General features: G+C 35.8%; 2 protein-coding genes across 8 annotated transcripts; one reads left to right on the top strand and one right to left on the bottom strand.

Annotated features, from left to right (window-relative positions):
• Positions 1-236: 236 nt before the first annotated feature.
• Positions 237-11,259, top strand: LOC105421185 (Cox19 family protein (CHCH motif)). 3 transcript variants are annotated; one of them, XM_020671540.2, is made up of 3 exons: positions 237-822; positions 5,673-5,792; positions 10,909-11,259. In XM_020671540.2, the coding sequence occupies exons 1-2, from the start codon at positions 740-742 to the stop codon at positions 5,776-5,778; spliced, it is 189 nt and encodes a 62-aa protein (XP_020527199.1). In that variant the 5' UTR covers positions 237-739; the 3' UTR covers positions 5,779-5,792; positions 10,909-11,259. The 3 variants fall into 3 exon arrangements, with proteins under 3 accessions (XP_020527199.1, XP_020527200.1, XP_011625896.1); XM_020671541.2 differs by lacking the exon at positions 10,909-11,259 and adding an exon at positions 6,869-7,647; XM_011627594.3 differs by lacking the exon at positions 10,909-11,259 and having other exon boundaries at positions 5,673-6,024.
• Positions 11,260-15,706: 4,447 nt separating this feature from the next.
• On the bottom strand, positions 15,707-26,498 carry LOC18441054 (histidinol-phosphate aminotransferase, chloroplastic). Of its 5 annotated transcripts, none has more exons than XR_016044980.1 (10): positions 26,145-26,498; positions 25,793-25,876; positions 25,246-25,400; positions 24,926-25,023; positions 24,630-24,738; positions 24,338-24,495; positions 23,682-23,824; positions 23,122-23,264; positions 22,853-22,993; positions 15,707-16,176 (listed from the first exon to the last, which is right to left on the bottom strand). XR_016044980.1 is itself a non-coding variant. In XM_006851187.4 (9 exons), exons 1-9 carry the CDS (start codon positions 26,364-26,366, stop codon positions 16,042-16,044), a joined length of 1,245 nt encoding a protein of 414 aa, XP_006851250.2. In that variant the 5' UTR covers positions 26,367-26,498; the 3' UTR covers positions 15,707-16,041. The 5 variants fall into 5 exon arrangements, 2 of the variants coding, with proteins under 2 accessions (XP_006851250.2, XP_020527206.1); XR_016044982.1 differs by having other exon boundaries at positions 24,338-24,467; XR_016044981.1 differs by lacking the exon at positions 23,682-23,824 and having other exon boundaries at positions 24,338-24,467.
• Positions 26,499-27,176: the final 678 nt, after the last annotated feature.

The raw sequence follows: 27,176 nt of genomic DNA, 5'->3' as shown, positions 1-27,176 counted from the left end.
TTTGTAAGTTCCTGTGAATGAATTTGAATCCAGGTATTATGGTTATTTATGTAACATCCATCGGTCTCATCATTAGAATTTTCTCATTCTTTTTGTGTCTTTTTTAATGATGCAAATATCTTAGAATTTCATTTTGTGGGACATAATATTTGAATTTTTATGTTATTCGTCAAAAAAATTGAATTTTTATGTACTTCCAGTATTTATGCAGTAATTCTCTATACGTCATGTGCATTGAAAAACAGTGCATGTCGCCAGTGAAGATAAATAGAGTTTTGTCCTGCGTGATATCTCCGCAGTAAGGCCAAATTTCACCGTACGACGCACAGGTTCGAGTATGGTTTAGAGTACGCCGGCCACCTGCTACCTTCCATCATCAATCACAGACAGTTGAGATGAGCTATGAAAATGGGAGCTTAAAATGCTCTTGGGATCTTGACCGTCTGTTAGCGAGGACCGTCGGTGGATAACCGGAACGCACATTCTCTTGTAACCATGACCGACTTTGCCAGCGAAGCTCGTGAATAGTTGCGCTTATGAGGTTCAAGCATAGCGCATAATTCCTTTATTCGGTTTTGGAGTTAGAGAGAGAATTAGAAACCCTGGTTTTTCTGGCCATTTTGGAGAGAGAAATCAGTTTTAGAGTTAGAGAGAGAATTAGAACCGTGGTGTTTCTGGCCATTTTAGAGAGAGAGAAAGCGAGAGAGAGAGACAGAAAGAGGAGTGAAGAGTGCCCGTCATGACGCGAGACAGAGAGCCATGCCACAAAGAGGCGTGTGACATTCAAGCTTGTCTCACCAAGAACAATTTCAATTCTCAAAGGTCAGCTCTTAAATCTGCCGTCCTATTTATCCCCATTCTTGATCTCTCTCTCTCTCTCTCTCTCTCTCTCTGGTCGTCCTTTTAGGGTTTGAGACATGGACATGGCCTGTTGCCTTAGTAATTGTATTTTATTGTTGGATTTCTTATCTCATCTTCGTTTATAACTTGTGTGGAAAATTTGGAGATTAATGATAAATCGTACCTGTTATACCTGCTATAGTGCTATTCATTTCTATTTTGGCTTAATTGCGTAATTTGATATGCTGTCTCATAATTATCTCGATTCAACTACTTTTAATTTTTCTCACAATGAATTGTTTGCCAATCTTTTTATTTCCAAATCTCTGCTTTCGCTGTTTGATTTTGTTGCAGTTTACAGGGCCATTACTGGTTAATTTTGTGGATTAATATGACTTCTTTTTTTTTAAAAATGATATTTCTTCACTTCTTCTTATCATCACATAGTGGATTTTTTTATTGTTGTTCTTTTTGAATCAGGCCCTTTTGTCCACAGTAATGTTCCAGTCTGTTCTGTACTTGTTTGTGATATGCAGGAGCATAAAGTGATGAATAGAGTGTCATTTTCTTTCTCTTTTTCATCTCATTAACAACTAATTTGGCACCTAAAGCAAATAAAAAATTATTGTTACGTTTCAATGTTCTAATGACAGTGTTCAGAAACGTGACTCCGGAGAGTCATTTACAGGGCAAAAAAGCCTTAAAAAAAGAAAAATGAAAAAATGAAAAATATATTGAAGATAGTAAAAGTAAAATAAAACTACAAGCAACCTTCGAAAGGTCCAGATAAGCTTAAAAATATAAAAATTTGATCTAAAAAAAAGCTGATTTATAGATGGGGAGATTTTTAAAAGTCCAAAAAGGGTAATATAAAAATAGGGATTATCGCAAAACAAACACTTACCAATCATTTCCAAAAAAATGAAATAATATAGAAAAATTATGCACCATTCATTTACCTTCTCCAAAATTTTGGAATTTTAAATTTTTATTTTATGTGACACAAGTTGTCCACACAACTCGGGGCCTACGAGCACGAATAACTCGGCTGAGTCTGAGTGGACTTGCCCAAGTCAGGGAACCATGTTCTAATGTGTTGCAGCCGATAGGTTTCGTTCCTCATCTAAGGGTTTCATGTTATATAAAAGCATAGTCCTCTTTATCTGTTATACGTGTGAGAAAGGAGGTGATGCCATTGCTCACAGTAGCTCTTTATATATTTTAAACCAATAATCTCATCCAAAATGAGAAAGTGAAGAGAAACCTTTTGCTCATACGTATCTGGATCATATATGACATCAACCATTTTGATAAACAACACTTACTGTGCTTGGTTGTTGGATCTTTCAGGGGGGAAGAAAAGAGTTTAGGAAAAATGGAGAAATAGAAAACTAAGATGTTTGATGATGAAGCACCGAATCAAAGTGCATGCACCCAATAACTAAGTGACATTTTTTATCCAATAGATATCTTCCCCTAGCATGTTACAGATCAGATGGTTCTATAGTGAATCACACCATACTTTTTGTGACATATGATCTCTTTATATCTTCCACATTTGAGTTTGATCGTCAGTTTTTTATGGACTTGTCGAATCTGGGTATGGTCCATTAAAAGAAGGGCAATAAAAATGATACAGGATCTGAACTAGGGTTTGTGAATTAAACAAAAGTACATGATGGATTATGAGATAGTTGCTGATAAAAAGAAAATGTAACCTGAATGCAGAAACCAAATTCCTATGGGACAAGAGGAGACCACATCATAGAATGACATATCAAAACATGTGCTGCATTCTCTGAAACATAATAGTAAGAGCTGGTTGACGATTTTTAAATGAACAGAAAGTAAAAGCAGCCAAGTAAACAAGAGGAAATTTATTGATGAATCCAATCAAAATTCAAATTCCTTGATCATCAGTGTGACAGTATGGGATTTGACGATGTTGAAAATTGTGAGTGAGGTGCTTCACAGAAACTCTTGACAAGTACGAGTATTGTACATGGAGAAGATTTTGCCAGCTCCAGCCGTTCCCCATCTGCAATAGATCATTTTGCAAACATAATGTCACCAAACATCATGAAGAAAAAATTCTAACACCCTTTGGATGAGCAATTGTTCAGTAGCTCTGGGATAAACAAGATTTATAGACATTTAGATTGATTAGGTGAATCAAAAGGAATTGATGCTTGCATTGGGACAGAGATGGCAGCTGTTTCACCAGAATTTGGTGTAAGTAATATGAATACTGTTCATACTTCATAACCGTTTCTGTCAGAAGATACAGTATATTTTGGAGATCATTGCCCCTGTAGTTAAGATGTGCATGTGTGGTAGCTGTTGTATTTAGCTTACTTGGAAATACATCTTAAAATGTTTCGGCTGAGATCAATATGCGAAATTGCCTTTAATACACGTGATACCTTTTTCATCCTAAGGAGAATCACACTTAAAAGCCCTGGCTATTCAGATTTGGTTGAATCTCGAGAATAAAAGCTTAGTATTCTAGGATCCAACAAATATCATCAACTTATCTGCACCAACACAAATGTACCTGTAGGGCCTCTTTACTAATAAATTTCAAAATAAGTCCATTTGACCGCATAAACACAATGACTTGTGAATGGTACCCAAAGAAAAAGAAAATGCCAAGGAGAAATGTACTCCTTTTTTTGTAGATCTGCTAAATGATATTTATTGGATAGCCGTCCATAATCATAACTATATGTGGCATATGTGTTTCAGGTGCTAGATTTGTTAACAGATACCCCATGACATATCACCTTATTGCATTATATATGATTATTATCATCATCATCCGAGCCTCATCCCAAGTATTTGGTTTTAGCTATATGAATCCCTTTTTTGAGAATGTTGGCTACATGAACCTTGTTATGTCATTGTGCTCTATCAAGGGTCGTACCTTGAGTCAGACCATAATTCACCATATCTCTTTTCACTAGTTCCAACCATGTCGATTTGGGCTTTCCCCTTGGCCTTTTAGAGCATTCCACTTGAACCGAATTGCCTCACCTAACAGGTATTATATTAGGTCTGTGTTGCACGTAATCATCCTACGTAACTCTAATCTCCCTTATCTTATTGCATATTGGAGCCAACCCTAAGTTCCCTCGGATTTATTCATTCCCAATTCTATCTCAGCTACACTCATCCTAAGAATATGTTATTTCTTGACCACTCTACATTTCGTCCCATAAAGCATGGCTGATCTTACAACCATTAGAACTTCCCCCTTAGTTTCATTGGTAGTTGGCAATGATATAAAACTTCAGATGCACATCTCTGCTTTGCACACCCAACTCTAATTCTATGCACAACATCTTCCACAATCCCTCCATTCTCTTGGATTATCGATCCAAGATATAAAAAATTATCTCATATAGGTATTTCTTGGCCATCAATCTTTCTACTCCATTGCCGTACATAGGATAATCACATACATTTGGGACATGTTGAGTTGGCATAAAAGTCCCATAGCTCACAACTTTATACATTGGGCCCCATTATATGGGTGTTTGTGTGCGGGGCTGATATTCTTAGCATATCGGGGCTTCTTATATGGTAATCGCTGTGTTTAGGCATTAGGGCAAAATTATAAAAGCACTGTTTTGCTCTTATGCCTGGTATAGTGGCTTCGTGCAGCAAGTCATATGCGCACCCAAACATGGCCTTGGTGTTCTGCTAGATGTGGGTGTGCATTTGGTGATCTTCTAGACATTTGTCTGCCACGAGAAGGATCCTCTGTTCCTCAGCTGGTCCTTCATATTTTGGAAGAGCAAGAAATAAGCGAGAGGTCTCTCAAGTCTTAACATTGAGGCAGAGAAACATTGGCTCATTTAAAGAGATAATTTGGCCAAGCTCTCTACGGCATGAACTGAGCATTTGTGCAACCTCTACCTCCTGAAATTCTTTTGTGAAACCAATTGTAACTATTTTGGTTTTGATCCTTAGGTTCAAAGGAAAAAAAAGAAGAAGACGAAGTACTTCTAGGTTCCCTTAAATCCTTCTACTTGGCGAGAGAGAGAGAAGCATACAGCATATAAATTGGTTCTTAAAGAACATAGAATATAATATTCCTTGGCATTTTGTATGCGACAGGCAGAAGCCAAAGAGTTCCCACTCTTCACATCTCAACAGTGATCAGACTACTTACCGTGGGATGCATGGGTTTACCTAGTTATTCCATGTTAGAAAACTATAATTGATTACCTTCCCATTGTTAATTTAAAGGGAAGCATTAGAGGACTCAGAGCCGCATTAGATGTTTATTATTTTTCTTATATTTATCTAAGACTTCTATAGTTGGTACGATCACCTGTCCTTGAATGGTTGTTGGTAAAAAGTTCCTCATGGCTACCCACCAAAACAATGGAGAGCATGGATATTTCGCTTATTTTGTTTTCATTTCTTGCTGTCATGACATTTATATGAAGCCCTTATGAAAGCAAATTGTGGTTGTTAGATGTTCAAACATCATTTACAGGTAATGGTACCTTCAGAATTATTGAATGTGCACTAGCTCATACTTTGGTGATGTTTTGATCTGGAAGTTTGAATTCTTATCCTAGTTGACTTTTCAAAATAAGCTACAGTCTTGCTTCCTCCAGTTAAGATATGAACCTACTCTCCTCCATTAAGATATGACCGCAATCGCCCTTTGGAGCTGCCAAGCCTGCCATGGGCCAGTTTCCAATGGAGATGCTCTCCCCAGTTTCAGTAAACTTTGCGGCTTCAATTTTCTTTTCTTTTTTTTCTGAGTTCTAAATTTTTATGAATAGTATATTTTGTTGAGAAATTTCAGTCTGCTGCAGATGTTTGAAAGTAATCGAATTGCTGCAAACATGCTGCGAGAAATGCAAATACAGTTCAACGCATTGCGGATCCTTGTCAGGTGTGCTCAAGACAAGTACAAGGTGAACACAACATTTATGGTGAGCTTCGATCTCGGAAATATGCACCATTTAATTAGTTTTCAAAGTAATAGAGAATGTGCTATTATGGTACAGAGATAAATGGAAAATGTGCTATCATACCAGAATTGCTAACCTGGCATTGAAGCTACGTGAGGTGTTACTCTTTTTTGAGTGGGCAACACACGATACCGTTCTAATCCCATTATGGTTAGATTTGTGAGCATAAAAGGAAATTTAAATAGTGCTGATACCAATTTTTGTGGTAGGTCATCTCTCTCTCTTTCACACACACAAATTCTTAGTCCAACACATGCATGCTTGGACTCAGCTTTTATGCAGTATACCGAGCTCCCACTGGGGAGCAGTTTACCTTTTCAAATTTAAGAAGACAACTCTCACAACCATGCGTTTTGGCAAGCCTATGTTTTAAAAACCGAACTGGTGGGCAGAATTCAGCTGCAAGCCAGCTCTTCCCGGTTTTTTTGTGTTGAAAAAGGAAATAAATATAAAAAACAGGTGGAACAAGTCAAATCCTGGGCTCGTTAACCTACCCTCCCGCCAGTTCGGTCATTTTGAATTGGCTAGGGTGGTTCTTGGCACGCTTTTTAAGCTGCAAAGTTTGTATAAATTTTGGAAGGTCTAAAGGATGCAATGTGTATAAGGCTTAGGCTTTATGAAAACAAAGTAAGGCTTCACCTTCAATTCTCATCCAGAAAGCACTTTGGGCATTGGAAATCTCCATAATTGCTCTAAAATCATTTTTCAATACCAACTATGAAATTTGAGCTCCAAAACCTATGAAATTTGAAGTTAAAAAACTGGTGCAAGTTTGCAAGTATGTAAACATTTTTTTTAGAGTGAAATACTCGGTCTAGATTATGTGTCACAATATATATTATTTTTAGAGTTTGAAATCTTAATTTACAATATACATTATTTTTAGAGTTTAAAATCTTAATTTATTTCTACAACCATAATAGACAAGGTCAGGATGATCAATTTGAACATTTTCAGACACAAGAACTGCAATTTTCGATGAATTTCGAAATGAGGCTTTATTTATGATTACAACCCTATCAAAACATTTTCCTTAGGTTATATACGATCGGTCGTTCGATGAACGGTTCTCCCATTCACGTGGAAATACTGGTTGACAACAGTCTTCCCTTGTTGATAAAGGACCGCAGACAGTACGTGTAGCAAACTGAACGGTTTCTTGAATAGTGAAATTCGAGCCTTCCATATATATATATATATATATATATATATGAAGACAAAGGACTTCGCTGCTCTTGGTGGAGCACGCTGTCAATTTGCTCCTCAGGTAAAATTAAAGTCTGGATTATTTTTTTGGAATGTAATGAATCTTATGGCCAACGTACAAAAAAAAAAAGAAACCGCACATTTTATAAGCTTAACAATTTTAACGTCCAAAAAGCAATTTTTGTAGGGAGCATTAAGTTTGAAGAATTCAATTTTTTTTTTTAATAACAATCCTCCAAATAGCACTTTTGCTCAAGCAAGTTAATGCCCAGTAGACTCCGGCATGAGCATGTTATACACCTTTATGTTTGAAACGGGTGCTTTTATCACAAATTACACCACCAACACTACCGTTTTTTTAGGAAAAGTGTACAATGAGACCATTTATTTTTGTATAAGGTGGTCATAAGACTCACAATTAATCTTGTTCATTGGATGTGAATTTAAATAGCTGCACTTATTCCATTGATCAAGCTCAAACATCAAAAGAAGTTCTTTCAAACTTTGTGATACATCCAAGCTATAAGATTTCACATTGGATGCTTGTAGTAATTGTGTAAATGATTTCAAAGATGAATGATCTCATTGTATACAAATCCCATTTCTCTAAGGTGCCTATGTAATTGACCGAACGCCCTTCCCCGTCTTTCATGGTATGTCGTTTAGGATGAGTTACTACATTCCAAGCCCGCCCGTGTCTTTCATGGTAAGCCTTATTGGACAAGTTAACACCATTCCGTGGTTTAAGCTATGAAACATCAACATGCGTGAGTGGGGTGGCAATGGATCGGGATGGGTCCTTACCAGACCTAAAAGTATATTGGTGGGGTGGAACTGATCGGGTCTATAGTCTCAAAACCTAGACCCAGATCGGAATTGTTTATAAGGGATTTGGATCCAACTCGAACCTAACACATAAATAAATAAATGAATATGAATATCTATATATATATGGAAAAGGTTTCTGTGAGCCAATGGGTTTACAAGACAAAATGAGCCCAGTGACCCATATTGAATCTGGGCCGATCTTACGATCACGGATGCTTGATAGTGTTTGAATTTTAATTTTTTTTCTACAAATTCAAATCACTTGAAATTTTAGGTGTATGTTGATAAAAAATAGGTGAATATTCGAAAAATATTAAAAAAATATTTTATATGAAAAAATAATCAAAATACCCCTATCAATTTTTGGGGGTATTTTGGTTATTTTTAATTTAGAGGTTTATTTTATTTTTTATATTTTTATTAGGTGCGTCTTGATGAGAAGAGTATTTACCTAAAATTTGAAGTTATTTGAATTTATAGAAAAACAATTAAAATTCAAACACTCTACTGAGATTATACTAATCTGGGCCATTGGGCTTATATATATAGATAGAGAGATTGAAATCCTAAAAAAGGGAGTAAAGTTTGTAATGAGCGGATTAATCCCCGCTTGTCATATTATGAAAGAATAACAATGGGGATTAACCACATATATATATATATATATATATATATATATATATATATATATATATATATATATATATATATATATATATATATATATATATATATATATATATATATATATATGGAAGAGACTATGCAATGCCTATAGGTGAAAATAAATAATGTTTTTGCCCATAGATTCATCACCGTTCGAAAAAATCTGTTAGTGTGCGTTTTTTTACTGTCATGGACCTAGCATGTCCGTGGTGGTACTGTCATAGACATGTTAGGTATGTGACGATAAAAAATTCATTTGAAATCGCAACGGATTGTGCATTGTCCATTGTGGGTCTGTTCAATGAACCGCCATGGATATAACAAGTTCGTGGCGGTGGTGAAACACTGTAGCATTTGCCTATAAGCGTTTTGAAGGTTTATGTTTATATATATATATGGAAAAAGTTGGGGTAAGCTGGATTAGCCACTAGCTCATATGAGCCCAAGATATATATATATATATATATATATATATATAAATTATTCAGAAACTTTTAAAAAATATACCTTAATTTCTGAATTATTGGAAATAAACCCCAAACGTTTCAAACCCTCATATGTACCAATATTCTTCACTTTTTGTATTTTTTTATCAAAATAACCTTCACAGAATTCTTAGGACTGTGAAGAAATCATGGCATGGTAGACTCATGACCGTGATGGTCATGGGGGCTTTAATATTTTGAGGCGTCATGGCACTTAAACAGCCATGATGGTCGTTAAGAGGCATCACACAGCTTAAAAAGCCATGATAGTCGTTAAGGGTTCGATAGTCTAATATATCATCACAGTTCTGTAAGTGTTGTGATGCTTCAAAATTGCATTTGACTTACAATTCGTCATGACAATCACAGTTTTCAATAAACTGTAATGCCTTCATAGTTCTAAGACTACCGTGAAGGCTATTTTCGTCTACTCACCCAAAAAGGGGTATGGATGAGGTTTTGGAATGTTCGGGATTTATTTTTAATAATCCAAAAATTAAGGTATATGTTTATAATTTCTCTATTATTTCAAGGGTTTGTTTAGAGTTAACAATACCTCAAAATACAAAAGTTAATGTTAGAATGAGTTGTGATGGATGTATTTATCAAAATGTCATTATTTTTTATTTAAAAAATTATTTTACAACGTAACTTAATGATTTAGGGAAAGTTTGAAATTTTTATAAAAATACAATGATGTTTTGAAAGTAAGTGTTTTGAAACTTTATTTGTAGAGTATATTTATCTTGAAATTTTATTTATAGAGTACATTTGTCTTTTACTAAAAATTTCAACTTTACCTTTTATGAAGATCATAAAAATATCAATTGTCTTTTAGTAATATTTACACGAACACTTTTTATTGGATGAGCAATATATCATAAAAAGTAACTCAAAAAAAATACTATAATTAGTAGATCCACCTCTCATAACTCAATGGAACATTAATCTTTGTAATTTGCAATTCGAAGGGTTATAAATTATCTCGTATTTAAATATTATAACAATAATTGTATATTTCAAATAAGTTAATAAAATTCATGTTGGTTCTAGGTTGGGTCCACATGGATCCAAACCCGAATGTTAGTTGAATCAAAGCTTTGAGCTCGGACTTGGGTCGGCACGCAACACACCGGGTCAAAATCTTGGACCTATACTCGGACCTGAGTCCCATTTACTCGTCTGAACTCGAGTCTATGGGTCCCAATTGCCACCCCTATGTCTGAGGCTTGACTACATGTTAACACTTGGCCGATTTAAATCAAAAGTCTGGCATTTTTGTACCACACTTATACGAAGTGTCTAATGGTGTATTCGTTTTTTTTGACACACTTTATTTATGGAATTTGGCTTTTTGTGTTTAGAAATGTCATTTTTCAATAAATAATATTTTATTTTAAAATGAATTTACTTTAGACTAATAGAAGTAATTTTTAGAATGGAATAAAAATATTTTTATTTTCTATTGAGGGTGCGAGCAATGCAATCATGTGATTTTTGATAAATGCACTACGACCCTATTCAATAACCATGCAACAAGGGTGTCGCATTTTGAATTAATAATTCGCTAACCATATTTAGTTTTTTTTACCATTTTCTTATGTTTGAGGAATTTTTTATTCACAAATTAACATTTTCTTAGATTATTAATTTAATTTAGTTTTTCCTATGTTGTTTGGCTATTCTCATGACATAAAATGTTAAATATGTATTTGCATATGCGAATTACACTTAAATTTTATTATATATATATATATATATATATATATATATATATATATATATATATATATATATATATATATATATATATATATATATATATATATATATATATATATATATATATATATAGGGATTGTATACAATGTGACCATTTACTTTTGGTACAGGGAGGTCAAAATTACCGACAACCATCCGATAGGAAATCTGATAGCTTGGATATATCATAAAGTTCGAAAAACTTTCTTTTGAACTATGAACTTGGCCAATGAAATAAATGCAGCCACCCAATTTCACATCCAATGGTCAAGATTACCAAAGGTAAATAGTCTCATTATAAACTTTTCCATATAGATATGCGTATTATAGACGCATATATATTCTATTGAGTACTAACTTGGCATGTCCATATCTTTTTTTTTTTGACCAATCTCATTAAATTTATTGATGAAATGTGCTTAAAGCGAGATAATTACATTATCAATAATAGAAAACGAAGATAAGGAAAACCATATTTATCATAAGAATCAGCCTCTATATTTGCTTCCCTATAGACACGATGAAAAGAAAGTATCAAGTCAAAGACTTGCACAATTTGTAACCAAAAAGTTCTCAAATCCCAAGGGATCCGCTACTCCTTGTTACACCACTTGATAACATTAAGAGAATCTCCTTCCGCGATATGGATACCGTACCCCTTTTGTTGGAAGAGTCGCAGTGACGTGTTCACGTGTCGCTTTTATTTTGCATTCACATTTCTGACACTCACATCTTTGTCCCAAATAGACACGTGTATTTATTTATATGTAACATGGGATTTAAGCAATGGTTTAAAAGAAGGATGACTGGGTCGAACTAGTTGCCCACCGTCTGAGTCGAACTCGCAGCTTGCAGCTTCCTAAGTCGGTTCAACCGGCTCAATCAAAATTTTTTGAAACTAACTAGCGAAAAATGTCAAAAAAATAAAAAATAAAAATAAAATCAAATATCAAAAACCAAATGTTAGATTTCATATAATAAAAGCTATAAATCAAAATCAAGTAAAAATAAATAAAAAACACTTTAATAAGAAAATGGTGGAAAGATTGAAAAGATAAAAAATTTGTTCATAGATATTGTTTTGTTTTAATTTAAAAATTTGTTAGGGTTTTTTAGATCCAGGTGTTAGGAACATTTTGTGACAAATTTGAATAAATTTGGTGAAAATGAGAGAAATTGAATTTGTCTTATTTCACGTTAAAAAACCCTCAAAATTTTGACTCTCTATTTCTTCTCTATTGCTTTTAATAAAACAAATTGTTATGCGGGTGTGTTAAAGGGCTCCAGTACCAACACTTTGAATCAAACTGCAGATGAATTGTTTGGGAAATGATTAGAGATCACAAAAAATGTGGATTAGATGTTGGGCTAAAAACTGATGAGATTTTAAAAACAAATCTTCCCCAAATACAAATTTCGTTCAAAATAATGGATTTTGGGGGCTATGAGTGACTGATCTTATATTATATCCACAAAAATGAGGGTCAAATATGCATTATTGATTTAAGGAAAATAAATAAATAATAGAATACCTTTTTACCTAGTTTTTTACATCATTTTTTTTTTTTTTTTTGGGTAATTTAGTGTGGAAGTCAAACCTGTGCCCGTTTTTTTCAATAGATTGGAGAGTTACATTTTGAAGGGTTAATTGGGGGTGTCAGCGGTAGGAGTTGATACAACCATGTGGTAACGGGGTGTGGGGATACAACCACCACAATCCTAGACAACTCGCTTGGGCCTTTGGCTAGAACCAACTTGGTACCCCAACAGATCTGAGTCAACTTTGGCTACTTCTTGTCAACTTAGCGAATTTTTTTGTCACTACCTTAAGGGGCTGTTTGAATACCTAAAAATATATTGTCTGTGAAATATATTACTTGCGTAATACATTACTGCACAATACATTACATCCAAATGGACTATCACCGTTTGGGTAGTATTTAGATGCAACCTGTAAAATACACTGTTTGGCTATGTCCAGAAGAAATATCGGAAATGCATTACCAAATATTTTTTTTTTTTTTGGTTTTATACCCAAAACATGGTTGAGCGTACAATCTCTATTAGTATGTAGCTTAAACTTTATAATTGCATCAGGCATAAGAATTAGCCACACCTTTAAGCCATCATATTTTTTATGTTTTCTTTTTTTGTGCTGAAGCCTTTGGATCATCTCTCCAAAAAACTTCCATGGGAAAATTCAAAAGAAAAAAAAAAGTTTGGAGAAATTTGACTTAGTAACCTAGAAGGTTTTATGACTAAATGAGATGTATTAAAGGAGAAATTATGTTTGGGTATTAGAGGGGATTGAAGAGGTAAATTAATTTAAAAAAAGTTCTAAAAAAATGACTAAATGAGATGTATTGGAGGAGAAATTATGTTTGGGTATTGGAGGGGGTTGAAGAGATAAATTAATTTAAAAAAAGTTCTAAAAAAACAAGTACACTGATTTGATGATTCTATTTGAGTGAAGTCAAATATTTTGAATTTATCACCAAACAATAGCAGCAAAAAAGAAAAAATAAAGGCAAAAAAATAAACAGAAGCAAAAAAATAAACAGAGTCATTTTAACATAAACCTAAATCCGTTTATTTTTTTCGAACAGCGTGTGACATAACCCAAAAAATAAATCTTAGATATCCGAAAATAAACAATAGCTACAACTGTAATAAATCTTGGATACCTGAAAATAAACAATAACTACAACTGTGGCTGCATAGGTTTAAATATTAACCGCTGTACTATTCGATTTGTAACTAATAGATATCAACCGTTGTACCATTCGATTTGTAACTAATAGATATCAACCGTTGTACCATTCGATTTGCAAAGGAACTAGATTTGCAAAGGAGGTTTAAATATCAGCCGCAGAGGTTTAAATGTCTGTAGCTATAACTGTGGCTGCAGAGGTTTAAATATAAGCAGCTGTACCATTCGATTTGCAAAGTAGCTAGATTTGCAAAAGAGCTATCAGTTGCAAAGGAGGTTTAAATTTCAGCAGCAGGTTTAAATATATGTGCCATTCGATTTGCAAAGGAGCTATTAGTTGCAGAAGATAGGCCTAGCGTATTTTATTTTTTTATTGTTTCTCATGGTTTATTATGAGGTGAATCAAGGTATTTTTGGGCAACAAAAATCATTGGCTGGTCCGAAAGATTTCCCACTATTTGTTGTGGTTTATTATGAGGTGAATCACGGGATTTTTGGGAACAAAAATCATTGATTAGTCCGGAAGATTTTACCGCATTTTTTTTTGTGGTTTATTAGGAGGTGAATATTTTTTTTTATAGAATTTTTTTTTTTTTTTTTGGTTTATTAAGTTTAGAATCACGGGATTTTGGGTAGCCCGCATTTTTTTTTATTGAACCTTGGTTTATTAAGAGGTGAATCACGGGATTTTTGGGTAGCGAAAATCATTACCCGAGTAATAGATTTTTCACCTTGTGCCTGATAGATTTCTTAATTTTTGTGAAAATCTCTCCTAATCTTTTTAGATTTACAGGTTTCAAAAGTCCCTTAAGTATAACACAATAGAACAAAGACGGTATTATTTTTTATTTTTTATTTATTTTTGTTTTATAATGGATTCGGTCGCTAAGTGTAACACAATAGAACAAAGACGGTATTTTTTTTTTTTTTTTTGTTTTATAATGGTTTCGGTGTTTGATAAAAAACCCATAAAAATAGTATGCAAATAAATAGATAAGAGCACGTTTACTTTGCTCCCACTTATTGCACACTAACTCTCTTGGGCAAAATGACTTATTTGGGAAGTTTTTGTTTTTTAATCCAAATTTTGGAAACTGCCTAAAAATTAGTAAATAATTATGTCTAGAAGAAAAAAATATGAATTTTTGAGTTTTTTATCGCTTCGATATCACACTTCAAAAATTCGATGGTTAGTAAAGTCAAAATTAAAAATAAAACACCCTGAGCCATCAAATAAAGATCTGAAGCTCAAGAGCCCGCTTGTGACATTGTGACTAGCCATCTACTCGGATCTCACCACTGAGATTAGTGGTCACAAAAATTATATATATTTGGGATTACATGCAAAGCTTTCCCCTCCTTTTAACCTTAATTGTAGAGTCAACTGCAGGGTGAAAAAGCAATCACTTCCTATTAAACACCATTCTAAGCATATTCTGTTCCTAACAACAGTTTTAAGGCTTTGTGGTAGATAGAACTAATAATAGTTGATACCTTCAAATAATGGGTTCAAATTTGAAATGGGTCGAGGTCACATCGGTACTACGTCCAATAACCCAGGAAGAGGTCTCGAATTCTATTCCCACCAATGTCTCAAGTTACAGTTAAAAAATAATTAAAACTACAGGGTTCAAATCCTGACAACTTAACCAAGCGATACTGCAATAGAAGAACAATGGCAATTGCCCAACCGATGCATTGGTACACATCACTTCGGGTTCTAAATTTTTATCAGATCACAAAAATGGTGAGATTAAGAGTTTGATTTAGGTGTGATTTGCTAAAGTTTCTGCTCTTTTTTCTTTATTAGAAGTCAGCTGTAGGATTTGTTTATCAGCAAGGTGGAGCTGAAATCCTCAACATCGTGGCCAAACAGGTCATAACCTGAGTCCTAACTGCACAACATAATCAATATTTGGTGAACTAAAAGAACTAAGTAATTTTAGTGCAAACACCTAACTCTACTTGCTCTTTGTGCAGCTCTACTTCCAAGCAAAAACAAATTAGACCTTTCGGGCAGTTCATGATGAACATTATCTTTCCAACAAATGCAACTAGATGCACCATGCCCAACAAATAAGACTTATTAGAAGGCGAATGTACTGAAATTCAAACGCATTTTGGCCTCCCCTCCATACAGTAGAACATGTAATAAGAAAACAAGATTGCATAACATGAAGTGGAAAAGAAAAGGCAATTCACAGCGTTTAGCCTAGGCATTGTGGAGTCAGAAACAAGATTCTCATTTTCGAGAGTGCTGTCCATGTCGCAACAATCTGATCGACATTAATATCATCCTACAGATGACATCCCAGTTGATGTCCATTTGGGCTGACATGTATTTGTATCTCAAATCATGAAAAACAGAAAATTAGTGGGGAAAAGGACTGCTCGAAAGTCCTCCACAGTGTAGACAGCTTAAATAAACAAAAATATTGAAGGCTGCCAATAAATATTATTTTTGCCCTGCTATTAGTGAAATCCAGTGTCCTGGATTGCACAAAATGCCATTGCATTGCAAGGCTCAGACGTTGGGTGGCTCAAAAAGGGAAGCTTACTGAGACATGATCTTGAGACACTTCATTAAAGCATCAGTATGTTCAGGCTTACCAACGGATACCCGAACATAGCCCTTCATTTCTTGATTGTTGTAGTGACGAATCATAACACCCATTTGAGCAAGCTCTTCCTGAAAAAGGAAATGAACAATAAACAAGCTTCAACATTTAAAAAAGCAATACTAATCAAACTCCAAACATGCATCTGATAGTATAGATGTGGAAGCTAACATCTTTACAAGATCTCAAGAGAAATAGAGGTAAACCCACTTCTCTATCTCCAGTATGTATATAACTGAAGGATTGACTCCGAAGCCAATACCTCATTCACAGACCTTTTAACTAGCCACAAAGCTCTTTAAAAAGCATGCACATTTCCATATTTTCAACTGCATTAAATACACATCACCAAGGCAAAAAAAAGAAATACAGAAATCATCTTTAGGAGAAAAGATTCATTTTTAAACAGTTCAAAACACATCATAGAGGAAACAGGGTAAGGGTAGGGAAGAACACGTTTTGCATGACATTTCATAGGGGTAAAGTATGAAGAGATGAGAGTGACGCACAACTTTAAAAGGTTCTCAGTGGCGCAACTGTGAAAGACAGATTTGATGAGCCACAGGGCATGCATGCACGTGTGAGTTGGGTCAGAAAGATGCAACAAAAAGGGTCAGGTGAGACCCAATATTGCAAGAACTCACAATTTCCAGTTACCTAGAATTCATGAAGCCCCCAGAGTGTAAAGGTTGGGGAGAGAAAATGAGTTAAGAAGAGCAAAAAATGAATAATTGAATAAAAGGTTAAGCTTCAGTATCTCCTCGAGTAGAAGACATGTTTCCTTCTTTTTTGGAAACTATTAATGTTTGTACTGAGAGGGTATAAACAAAGTACAAAAGATTAGGCATCCCTTAGAACGGGTGCACTATACAAATAACCCACAACGACAAAAAATGGTGGGTAGATCAAAAAATGCTATACAAGCATATTATGAATAAAGGTCTAGATACAACAAAATGGTACTACGTTGAACATTAGAAGTATATTTTCAACAGAAGGAAACCAAGTTACTTCTTTCTTCCATTAAGTGAGTAGGTTAAGGAGAAATTCAAGTCTACCAGTACTGGCATTTCAAGTATTACGAGAGTAACTGATTGTCATGAAATATTGGGTGAATTACCTTGGTTTATGAGATGAAACCATCATCATCTAAGCCATATCCCAACTATTTGGGGTCGGCTACATGAATCTTATTCCACCATTCTGCTCTATCAAGGGCCATATGCTCAGTTAGACAGGGAATGCCCTAACATGAGCATATAATATAGGTTTAGGATTTATAAAAAGATGAGGCAAAGTTTTATGCTAGCCGCCTACCAATCAAAACCCTCCTCCGGGGATTGGGACCGGCATGACTGGCTTCAAACCGGCCATAGTAGAGTTAGTGTTATGATATGAAATAAGGACTACCAATATGTTTGTTTTGAAGGAATAATGACTATAATAGTCCTTGGTGTAACATACAACATAAACAATGACAATTGTAAAACTTATGTACACATAGCATCAGTGTTTCCAAAAGCGGATTGCCCAATGCCTGGGCGGCCGCCTAGTGGTCCAAAAGGCTTGGGCGCATTGCTCTGGCCTAGGCACCAAAAAAAGGCGAAAATCCCTACACGCCAGCAGACTCTCTCCCTATGCGCTCTTGCAGTCCATTTAAACGCTCCGGCAATGAGGACACGCGCTCTGGCAATGCAAGGACTCGCTCCGACAGTACACCTTCTGAAGCCAAAGCGCTCCGACGGTTGCATAGGTCACTCTTGCAATGAGGACACACGCTCCAACAATGCAAGGACTCGCTTCGGCAGTACACTTTTTGGAGCCACAATGCTCCGACGGTTGAATAGGTCGCTCCGGCAATAAAGACAAGCGCTCCGACAGTACAAAGACGTGCTCTGGCAATACACCTTCTGGAGCCACATCGCTCTGGCGGTTGATTGGTCACTCCAACAATACGCTACCACCTAGGCAGGTGCCCACCTCCCAGTCCTGGGGAGCCGCCCGCCCATAGGCGGAAAAGCCACTTGGCAGGGGCATTTTGTGTGATTTTTTTTTTATAATAAGGGGCCAAAATTGTGGGTTTTAGGTTCATTTGAAACTTAAAACCTATTAAAGCCCATTTTAGAGAGAGAAAAACCCCAAAAAACTAGTTTTTGGTGATTTCTATAGGATCAAAGAGTTTCTCAAAGTTATGAGAAATTGATCAAAACATCACTCATTGACATTAGATTTAATTTTGGATGTTTTACAAATCTATTAGAGGGTTTTTTAGAAGATTTTGAGTCCTTAGAAATATCTTAGAGGTGGAAGTTTGGAGATCAAGCAATCAAAGTAAGTGACTTTTTTTTTTATTGCTTGTATAAGTTGTATTATTTTGAAATGTCTTCTTCGGGATCTAATTGAAGTGGTGATCCAGGTTGGAAAATGGCTACAACCCAAATCCTTTGGATAAAAATTGCATAAGATCCAAGTTTTGTGAAAAGGATACAAAAGGGGGTATGAACTGGTTCAAGAAACATCTTGGCGGTATCAAGGGGGATGTTGCCCTTGTAACAAAAACTCCTGATGTTGTTAAAGAAGAAATAAACAATTTTCCGAGTCTTGTAAAAATGAAAAATTCAGAGACATGCCTCCATAGCAAGGATTAGGTCTGGGGTTCGGGTCAGTTATGATGCTGGTGACAGTGATGAGGATGGGAAGGAATGTCAAGAGGTAGAACAATCCACTAGTTAGGGGAAGGAAAAGAGAGTTGTCATTGCTTCTGGGAGTTCGGTGCCTAAGAAGCCTCAGGTTAGAAGCCCTATGGATTGTTGTTTGCCCCGGCTTGACCTTGAAGCTGCAGGAGAGAAAACAAAGAAGCAAACCACCATTGAAAATAGAATCAAGAAGGAACAGTGAGATAGAGTTGCTTTTTTTATTGCTACATGGTTTTATGAGGCGAGCATTCTTTTCAATACCGCTCGTCTAAGCAGGCAGCTTCTACGCCTAGGTAGAGGCAATTAGGCAATGTGGGCTTGGGATGAAACCCCCAATCCCATATGAGCTTTTAGAGCCTCTTTTGAAAAAAGCGGTGTGTCACGAAGGATGTTGTTGAAGTTCAGAAGGATGCATGGGCTCAATATGGAGTTTCTATTATGACTGATGGTTTGAGTAATAGGAAGAGAAGAAGTCAGATGAATTTGCTGGTGAATTGTCCTTACCTCATGCTTAGGCACGGCATGAAGAATGGAGTTAGTAGCTATTCTGATAACCTTGATATTACTACTAAGAGGTACATCTAGTAAACTAAACTCGCAAATTTGCAAACAAGGCCCACAACTGTATGATCTAGCAAGGAGATTCTAACAAGGTTGTATACCAAGCTTCTAAACTGGACGTGTCCTATTAAGTTTCCCATGCCCAGATGTATCTTCAAACAAAGGTAGTACCGGTAGTGGATCTACTTGTATCCAGATAACCAACCTAGCTAGAACTTGCATAGGTTGCCATATGCAGATTTGATGCTAATAAGAGAATGAGGGAAGTAAGACTTGGACTAATGATATGGCTCAGCATTGTCAAATGAGAGTTACATGATACACAAACTGAATCATCACAAAAAAATGGTATGTGCAATGCCCAGTATGGATGTTCAAAAAGGAGACAGCAGTTGCATGTGGTTGGATACTTGGATTAATAAGAGGCCACTTGCATGTGCTTGGACCCTTGTCTTGTGTCCTAAACAATGGGGAGACTGAGGATATCTTGTCCTAGACAAAGATGTTAGAGCTCATGTTCATACCTAGGCGAGGTGACAAGGTCATTTGGTGCGCAAATGCCAAAACTCATTCAAGGTAGCCTCTTCCGATCGAGTTCTTACCCAAGAAAGTCACCCCAAGCACGCACACAAGGCTTGCTTCACCAATGCCCAAATGTTTAAGTGGTTCACCGTTCTAGAAGAAGTTCTAAACATTGATCTCCTTAAAAGTAGGGGCGTTCAATGGGTAACAAATGCATCATTTGCAATACACAAGAAGAGTCCATCACCCACTTTTTATTTACTGAGCCCTGGCCTCCACTTTCTGGTCAGTGTTCCTCAAGCTATTCAACCTCTCATGGGCTGCGCCACACACAGCTGAGTGCATGCTAAAAGCACTACTTCTCATTGCCTCTACCAGCCTCGGGCCTCATTCTATGGTGCTTTACCATTTTAGCCATCATTTACTGCATTTGGTTGGAGAGCAACTCTAAAATTTGCAAGGGTAAACAGTCCAAATACCAGATACTCCCTGAGTGTATCAAGACAACCATCATTTCATGGTCTCTTCCGCATAAAGATTCAAGTGTCTCTCAGCAATCAACTTGGCCGCCCAAAGGTAAAAAATCCTTCAATCTATCCCCTTCTCAATCCCAATATCATCACAGTGGCTTCAACCTGAACTAGAAGCCATTAATTTAAGTTTCAGTTGGAATTCCCTCAGGAACCTTGGCCCTTCAAGCATCCAGGGGGTTTTCAGATCACAATCAGGAGAGATCTTAACTACCTACTCCAGGCCAGATTTTAACTCCAAAATATCTGGCGCCTAATCCCATGAAATCCTGGTTGGCTTGCAAATCTTTGATAGAAGTTGGGGCTCTCTACTCTTTACTGGAGAGGACTTCCAAATTGCAAACTCATGGGCCAACAAGTCCTCTACTTGACCTTGGAGATTAGAGAGTCTGTCTGACCAAGTGTTTCAGTTGTTCGAAGGCCTCACAGTCTCATTCAGAAAGACCTGGAAAGAGGCCAACAAGGTGGTCGACCGCCTAGCAAAAGTAGGGATGGCTCGCACATCCCATACTGTGAACCACACTTCACCCTCTCCTCCATAAACCATTTCTCAGTTTGAGTTTTGTACAACCTAGCATTATGCTAGCTTTTTGTTCCCATTTTTTTTATGCTCATATGCACTGTCAACTGTACAAGTTCTTCTCACTATTACACAGAGTTACCTGTCCCCAAAAAAACGGGGAAAAAAAAGACGAGAAAGTAAGAGGCGCACAATTGCCAAGAAAGTAAGAGAAGAAGCTCACTATCACTTCTTGAGGGCTTTACATTCAACCGATGAGGTGTCTCTCCCAAGAATAGGTTAGATGGGACTGATAAATAAAATCTCACATGTATTTTTGTTGTAAAACTGTGATCCCATGTGATGATCTAGAAATCTCGAGTATTAGATAGTATGATATATCCTGTATGACTCTATCTCTCATTTCAAACTGTCAATGCCATGAAGCATCCCCAATGCTCATCCAAAAAAGAAGAAAAAAGAAGCATCCATAATGCACAATATGGTAAGAGTGTCATTAATATTGATAATGATATCACTATATACTGAAGTATACGAGTGTCTGACCACCAAATCATCTACTAAAGGAAGATGGGTTAGCACCAACACCCCTTGTGACTTGCATGGGCATAGAACCCCTCAAATCAAGCCTTTGTGACTCTATTGAGGCCAAATATAGATTCCTTAACTAAAAGTGCGTTATATATATATATATATATATATATCCTCAGATGATTAACAAATGCATGCTTCATGTCAATCTCATGAAGCTTCTATCCACAAACAGTAATAACAAGGAGTAACACAGGCATAAGAGTATAATCACAAGAGATCATCTTCGAAAAATATCCATTTCGAACATCTTCAAAAAATATCCATTTCTATAGGAGTCAGCCACCATGCCTATGACCCCCATCTCTAAATATGACTCATGCATTTCCAATTGGTGAAATTTATAAACCACGCACAATCGCATCACCAACAATCTGTTTCTTTGAATCTTACCGCCTATTATCACATTCTTATTGCCATGGTGCTCCTCTGTCACTTAACCCTGCCCATCTGACTAACACTTCTTGTGTTCTAGACTGGATGAGTGCCAAGTGGGTCACAGCTCCCTATTGTAAATTTCTTGGTCTACAGAAACTCCAGGTGAATAAATAAACCTGAATGACAAAATTTCTCACTCCAACTTCTCAATCTGGAACACATAACAGGGGGGTTATTCCACCTCAACATAGAGAAGCCATCCTGAAACTTACATTGAAATCCAGGGTGGCAACTAAGATCCAGGGTTATGTGCCTGTTAAGAGTCTCAAATTAAAAATCAGTTATATTTAAGCCCAGTTAATGTAAATGATCTTGTGTTTCATAAATCTAGGGCCAGTTCAGATGTTGCATATAGGTCGCTGCACCAAGCCACCCCAGTTCAGATTGGGGAAAAACAATTTTTTATAGTTTTGTCCCCATATGCAAGCATGGATATTTTCCGTGGCAATAGGCCCAGCACCAAAAGCCAAATAGACTGGGCAGCGCATATAGAGCTAAACATAATGACATGTATATGCTATCCAAACATACCATAAACAGGTGGTAATACCGTGCATAAATAAATGTACACAAACAACCATGAGTCCAATATATATAAGAAGACGAAGACCTAATAAGTTTTTTTTTTTTTTGAAATTGTTAATTGAAGGCCTAATAAGCTGTAGAAATTTTATTGTGAAACAAGTGTTTTTCTTGAAAGATACAATACAAGGAGTTATATGAAAATAAGAGAAATTTGTTAAAAATTGAAAGCCGGAAAAGGTCTAAACAAAGCAGAGCAAGAAGGCAAATAACATATTGAGATGATACATGCAAGAAAGAACGCTAAAAGTGTGTTTTGAATCATGTAACAAAATGGAATGGTCCTTAAAAGCTCACAATCAGTTACCTTAAGTTGTTTAGCATCTCTACCAGAAGTAACTTCACAGAGAATAAAATTAGAATAGCTTGGATATGGCTTTAGATATGGCACTTCAAGTAGAAGTTTATACAGCCTCTCCCTTTCATTCACCAGTGCATCCTTCACCTTCTGCAAATATTGCAAGGACATGATGAAATACAGCGCCAAGTGACAATGAATCATTAGATGTGATAAATACGAACAATAAAGTGTAATAATACATGCATATATAATAAATAAAAATACTATCAGAACACCTCTAAGTAAGATGGGTTCTGCAATGCTGCACAAGCAGAAACTTCTGCAGCCACAGAAACATTATATGGTTGTTTTGCTCGCCATAGGTACTCAATTATGCTAAGCGGAAATGCTCCATAGCCCACACGTAGTCCAGCTAAACCTGCTTTGCAATAATAAGCAGAAGTCAATGCAATATCGTAAGATATCTCGGAAACTTAGTGACATCACTGACTTGCTACTTATTGGTTGGACCAATACGGATATAAACAATGTAAACTCCAGCTCTGATAAGTGCTAATCCAACATTTTAATATTAACTTTCATTCCAGCAGCATAAATTCCCATATATAGACATAATATTAACCCAAAAAAAGTGGCCAATTAGCACAATAACAATATTAAAATAAAAATAAAGTTGCAGTAATTGCTTTTACCATTTGCTTCTAGGTGAAATTCCTTTAACTTACTCTCAATTGTTTTCTTTTTGAAGAAACTTAGATATATACAAGGCATTTTATTTATTAACTCTTGCACATTTATGTAAGGATAGAAGATTTTATGGTAACTGATCTCTTACCACTTGACTTCATTATTCAAACTACTTCATCTGTCTTGTGTTGAACTCTCCTGGATATTCCATTTTTATTCGCATATTAATATATTTTCCCTACTGTAAAAGGTAGTGATCCTATAGCCATAAAATGTGTGCCTGGTACCCACCTGAAAAGAGGAAATGGTAACTTTAACAATCAAGACAAAAGTTTCGTATCCTTCACAAATATTGAAGATGATATGCCCTTCTTACCACTTTTGATCATTCTTAAATGGAGACTTTTTTGACACTGGTTAAGGATAATAATAACAGTACACCACAAAACTAGTATTCTTTCTTATATAGCTTGAATGTAGTTTATGCATAATAAGTAAACCATTAAGCATTTGTTTTCAGGTTTTTCTAATGTATAGCTTTCTTCTTTTTCCAACTTTTGTGTGAAGATCCGAAGCAACCAAAAGTGTACACATGAAGAGAGAGTTTAGAGTATGAAAAGAACCATAAGACAACACTACAGATACAGAGTACCTTATCAGAGTCCACTCTAACAATAATTATGTGGGTGTTTACAGAGGATAAATGATGAGGACCAGGAAACATGGAGACATGACATCCAAGTAAAACATAAATTTTTTTTTCCAAAAGCAGAAAATTAAAAAAGGTCAAGAATTTTAACTTACCCGCTCTTTTGCTAAATGTCCGGAGGACAATCAAATTCTCATGCTTCTTCACCCATGACATCCTGGACTCTAATCCAGCAAACTCAATGTATGCTTCATCCAATACCACCAATATAGGGAGAGCAAGAATCTGGAGTATATCCTCGTCATTGATTATGCTGCTTAGCAGCAAAATTTTAATACAACAACAGGCACATATTACAACTAAAACCTTTTAACAACCTAGAAATTAAATTTGCAGAATGCAGTAAAATAAAAAGGAAAAAAAGGTCAATAATTCAGGGGTATGCACCTGCCATCTGGATTGTTTGGAGAAGTTAGGAATATACACTTTGGTTTTTCAAGCTTCACAACTTCAATAATATGTGAGACATTCAGGCTAAAATCCTGCTTCCTTGGAACTGTAATATGTTTATATATCAGTTTGCTTGTGAGTAGAGGCGTTATTGATTGGACATTGCATATTTATAAGGAGAGAAAATATGTAAGCTCTAAGTGTAAAAGCGGAATAAGGGAAAGCTACAGGCAGTTTTTGTAGAATAAGAAACTTGCATAAAAAGATCCTGTTTTGGGGTAAGTGAAAAATACCCTTTAGGACAAGAGCCCCATTAACAGCAGCATCGAATTCATACATGGTGAATGTCGGGGGACAATCGACAATTTTGTCGCCAGGATCAAGCACACATCTGCACAAGCTCAAACAACACACAAGGGACAAACCCCACGACATATTTCCAAATAAAAATCAATCACATAAAGCTCACACAATCATGACCGCAACTCCATGTGGTAATCCCATCAGAAATGCAATCACTCTGCTATTACTAATGAATAAATTGAAATTATGGGAAAACTGATAACAGAAATAATATATATAGTTGGGTGATTAATAATTTGCAATCCCTGACCTCATAATTAGATCAATTAGCTCATCAGCACCACATCCAGCAAGAATATAAGATGAATCGAGTCCCGAGTCAGCAGCAAGGGCAGAGCGCAAACGCCGGCTCTCAGGATCAGGATATATATAAGGAAATTTCATTGTGCCTAAAGCTTCTGCCACCTACAAGCAGTCTGGTGCAAAGACTTTAACATTTTTTTGGCAAAGTATTTATGAACAAAAACAAAGCAAGAATCTATAACGAGTGCATATCATGAAAACAATCATAGAATCTAATTTTCACAATACATACTATCCGTGAAAATTCAATTAGCTACTTGTTTCATATCATATTGAAGCAGGACTTATTCTTTTCCTTTTTCTAACAACTGATGCAAAAGATAAAGCATTGCAATATCAAAAGCCAAAACTTAGTTCATATTTGCATAAGTTAATGACAAAGGCGAAATTGTAAGACCTGAAAAAATTGACGTACACTTCCATTTATTTCAATCACCGAATCAAGAATTATAAGGAAAAAGTTATAGAAATCCAAAAAAGGATCAGGAGCTTGCCTCTGGCGGTGGCCCATAAGGGTTTTCATTTGCATCGAGCTTAATAATATCATCAGGCTTCCTCCCAAGCCGAGATGATAAAACCTGGAACAAGTGAAAAAAAGGAAAAACAAATAATTACCTTCAAAACTAAAACCCAAATTACTCCTTAAAATACCCAACCAACTTCCCATAAAGTCTTAGCATCAAGAAATCGAAAATTTCAAGTACTGAAACAGTTACCAACAAAATTTTCCAAGCACTAACGCAGTCACCAAAAAAAACCTCAACACGAAATTCAGAAATTTCAAGCATGGAGGCAGTTTCGAACAAATTCAAAAACATGAAACTCAAATTCAAACACTGGACCAACCTCAAAGGGAAGAATGGGTTGATAAGGAGATAATTTCCTCAAATGTTGGCGTATAAACGAATCCCCAGTGATCTTAACCTCATCAGAAGCTTGTTTTAATGGCATTGCCGCCATTGATGATGATGATGATGCAGAAGCCCTTGCTCTCTGATGATGGGACGAGGAATACGGCAAAACTCCTCGGCCTCCTAGATCAATGGCGGCTCCAATTTGACCCATCATCCAACAAAGGGCATTCGTCTATAAATCACAGACTGTTTATTTATAACAAACAATTCATGCAACGAACAATGAAGAGGAGAAGAAGCAGTGAGAGTGTAGCCCCAGAACGAAGGTTGTAGTACTGGAAGTGCTCTCCTTCCTTCCATTGCCATTTTAAAGGTCATTTACTCATAACCCTAACGGCTGATTTTTTTAAGGGTAATTTTCACACTGGTGTGGTTCGTGTAAGGCTGAGGCTCTAAACGATCAAAGTAAGGGTCCAAAGATGTTGTTTAGTACTGGAAATCTTTGTGATGCCTAGAAATTTATTTTTATATTTAATTATAAAATATAAAGTTTAAAAAATAGTATAGATCAAACATTACCTATTAGCACTTGAAAAATCGCAAAAATTATATCTTGAAGTCAATACGATCGATTTGAGAATTTTTGGGTGTCAAAACAATTACTTTTACCTTTACTGAATTTTGAAGTGCGTCTTAATTTGATTGTTTAAGACTTTATCCTTCTAAAAACTTTTTTCTTATACTAAATATTTTTTTACTTTTCTAAAGAATTTGAAAAATACCTTAATTTCTTAGAAAAGTATTTGGTGAATAGACTCACTTATTCTTGTGCGGTGTCCCTTCGAAATATAACTCAAAAATGTATTTTCGATCCAAAATTGTAGGGTTCGATAATCTCAATCATCTAAATTTCAAATTTTTCTTTTTAAAGAAATATAAATATTGTGTTTTTTAAGCCATTCATTTTAAGTTTTAGTGGATGAAACATTTTGACATAGACCGACGTTTCATAATCAAGGACCGC

The sequence above is a fragment of the Amborella trichopoda genome, chromosome 11 (assembly GCF_054954075.1).
Source record: "Amborella trichopoda isolate Santa Cruz 75 chromosome 11, AtrichopodaSantaCruz75HAP2 v2.0, whole genome shotgun sequence".
Lineage (NCBI taxonomy): Eukaryota > Viridiplantae > Streptophyta > Magnoliopsida > Amborellales > Amborellaceae > Amborella > Amborella trichopoda.
The sequence above is the reverse complement of the archived record's forward strand: the minus strand, read 5'-3'. Positions and strand labels throughout refer to the sequence as shown.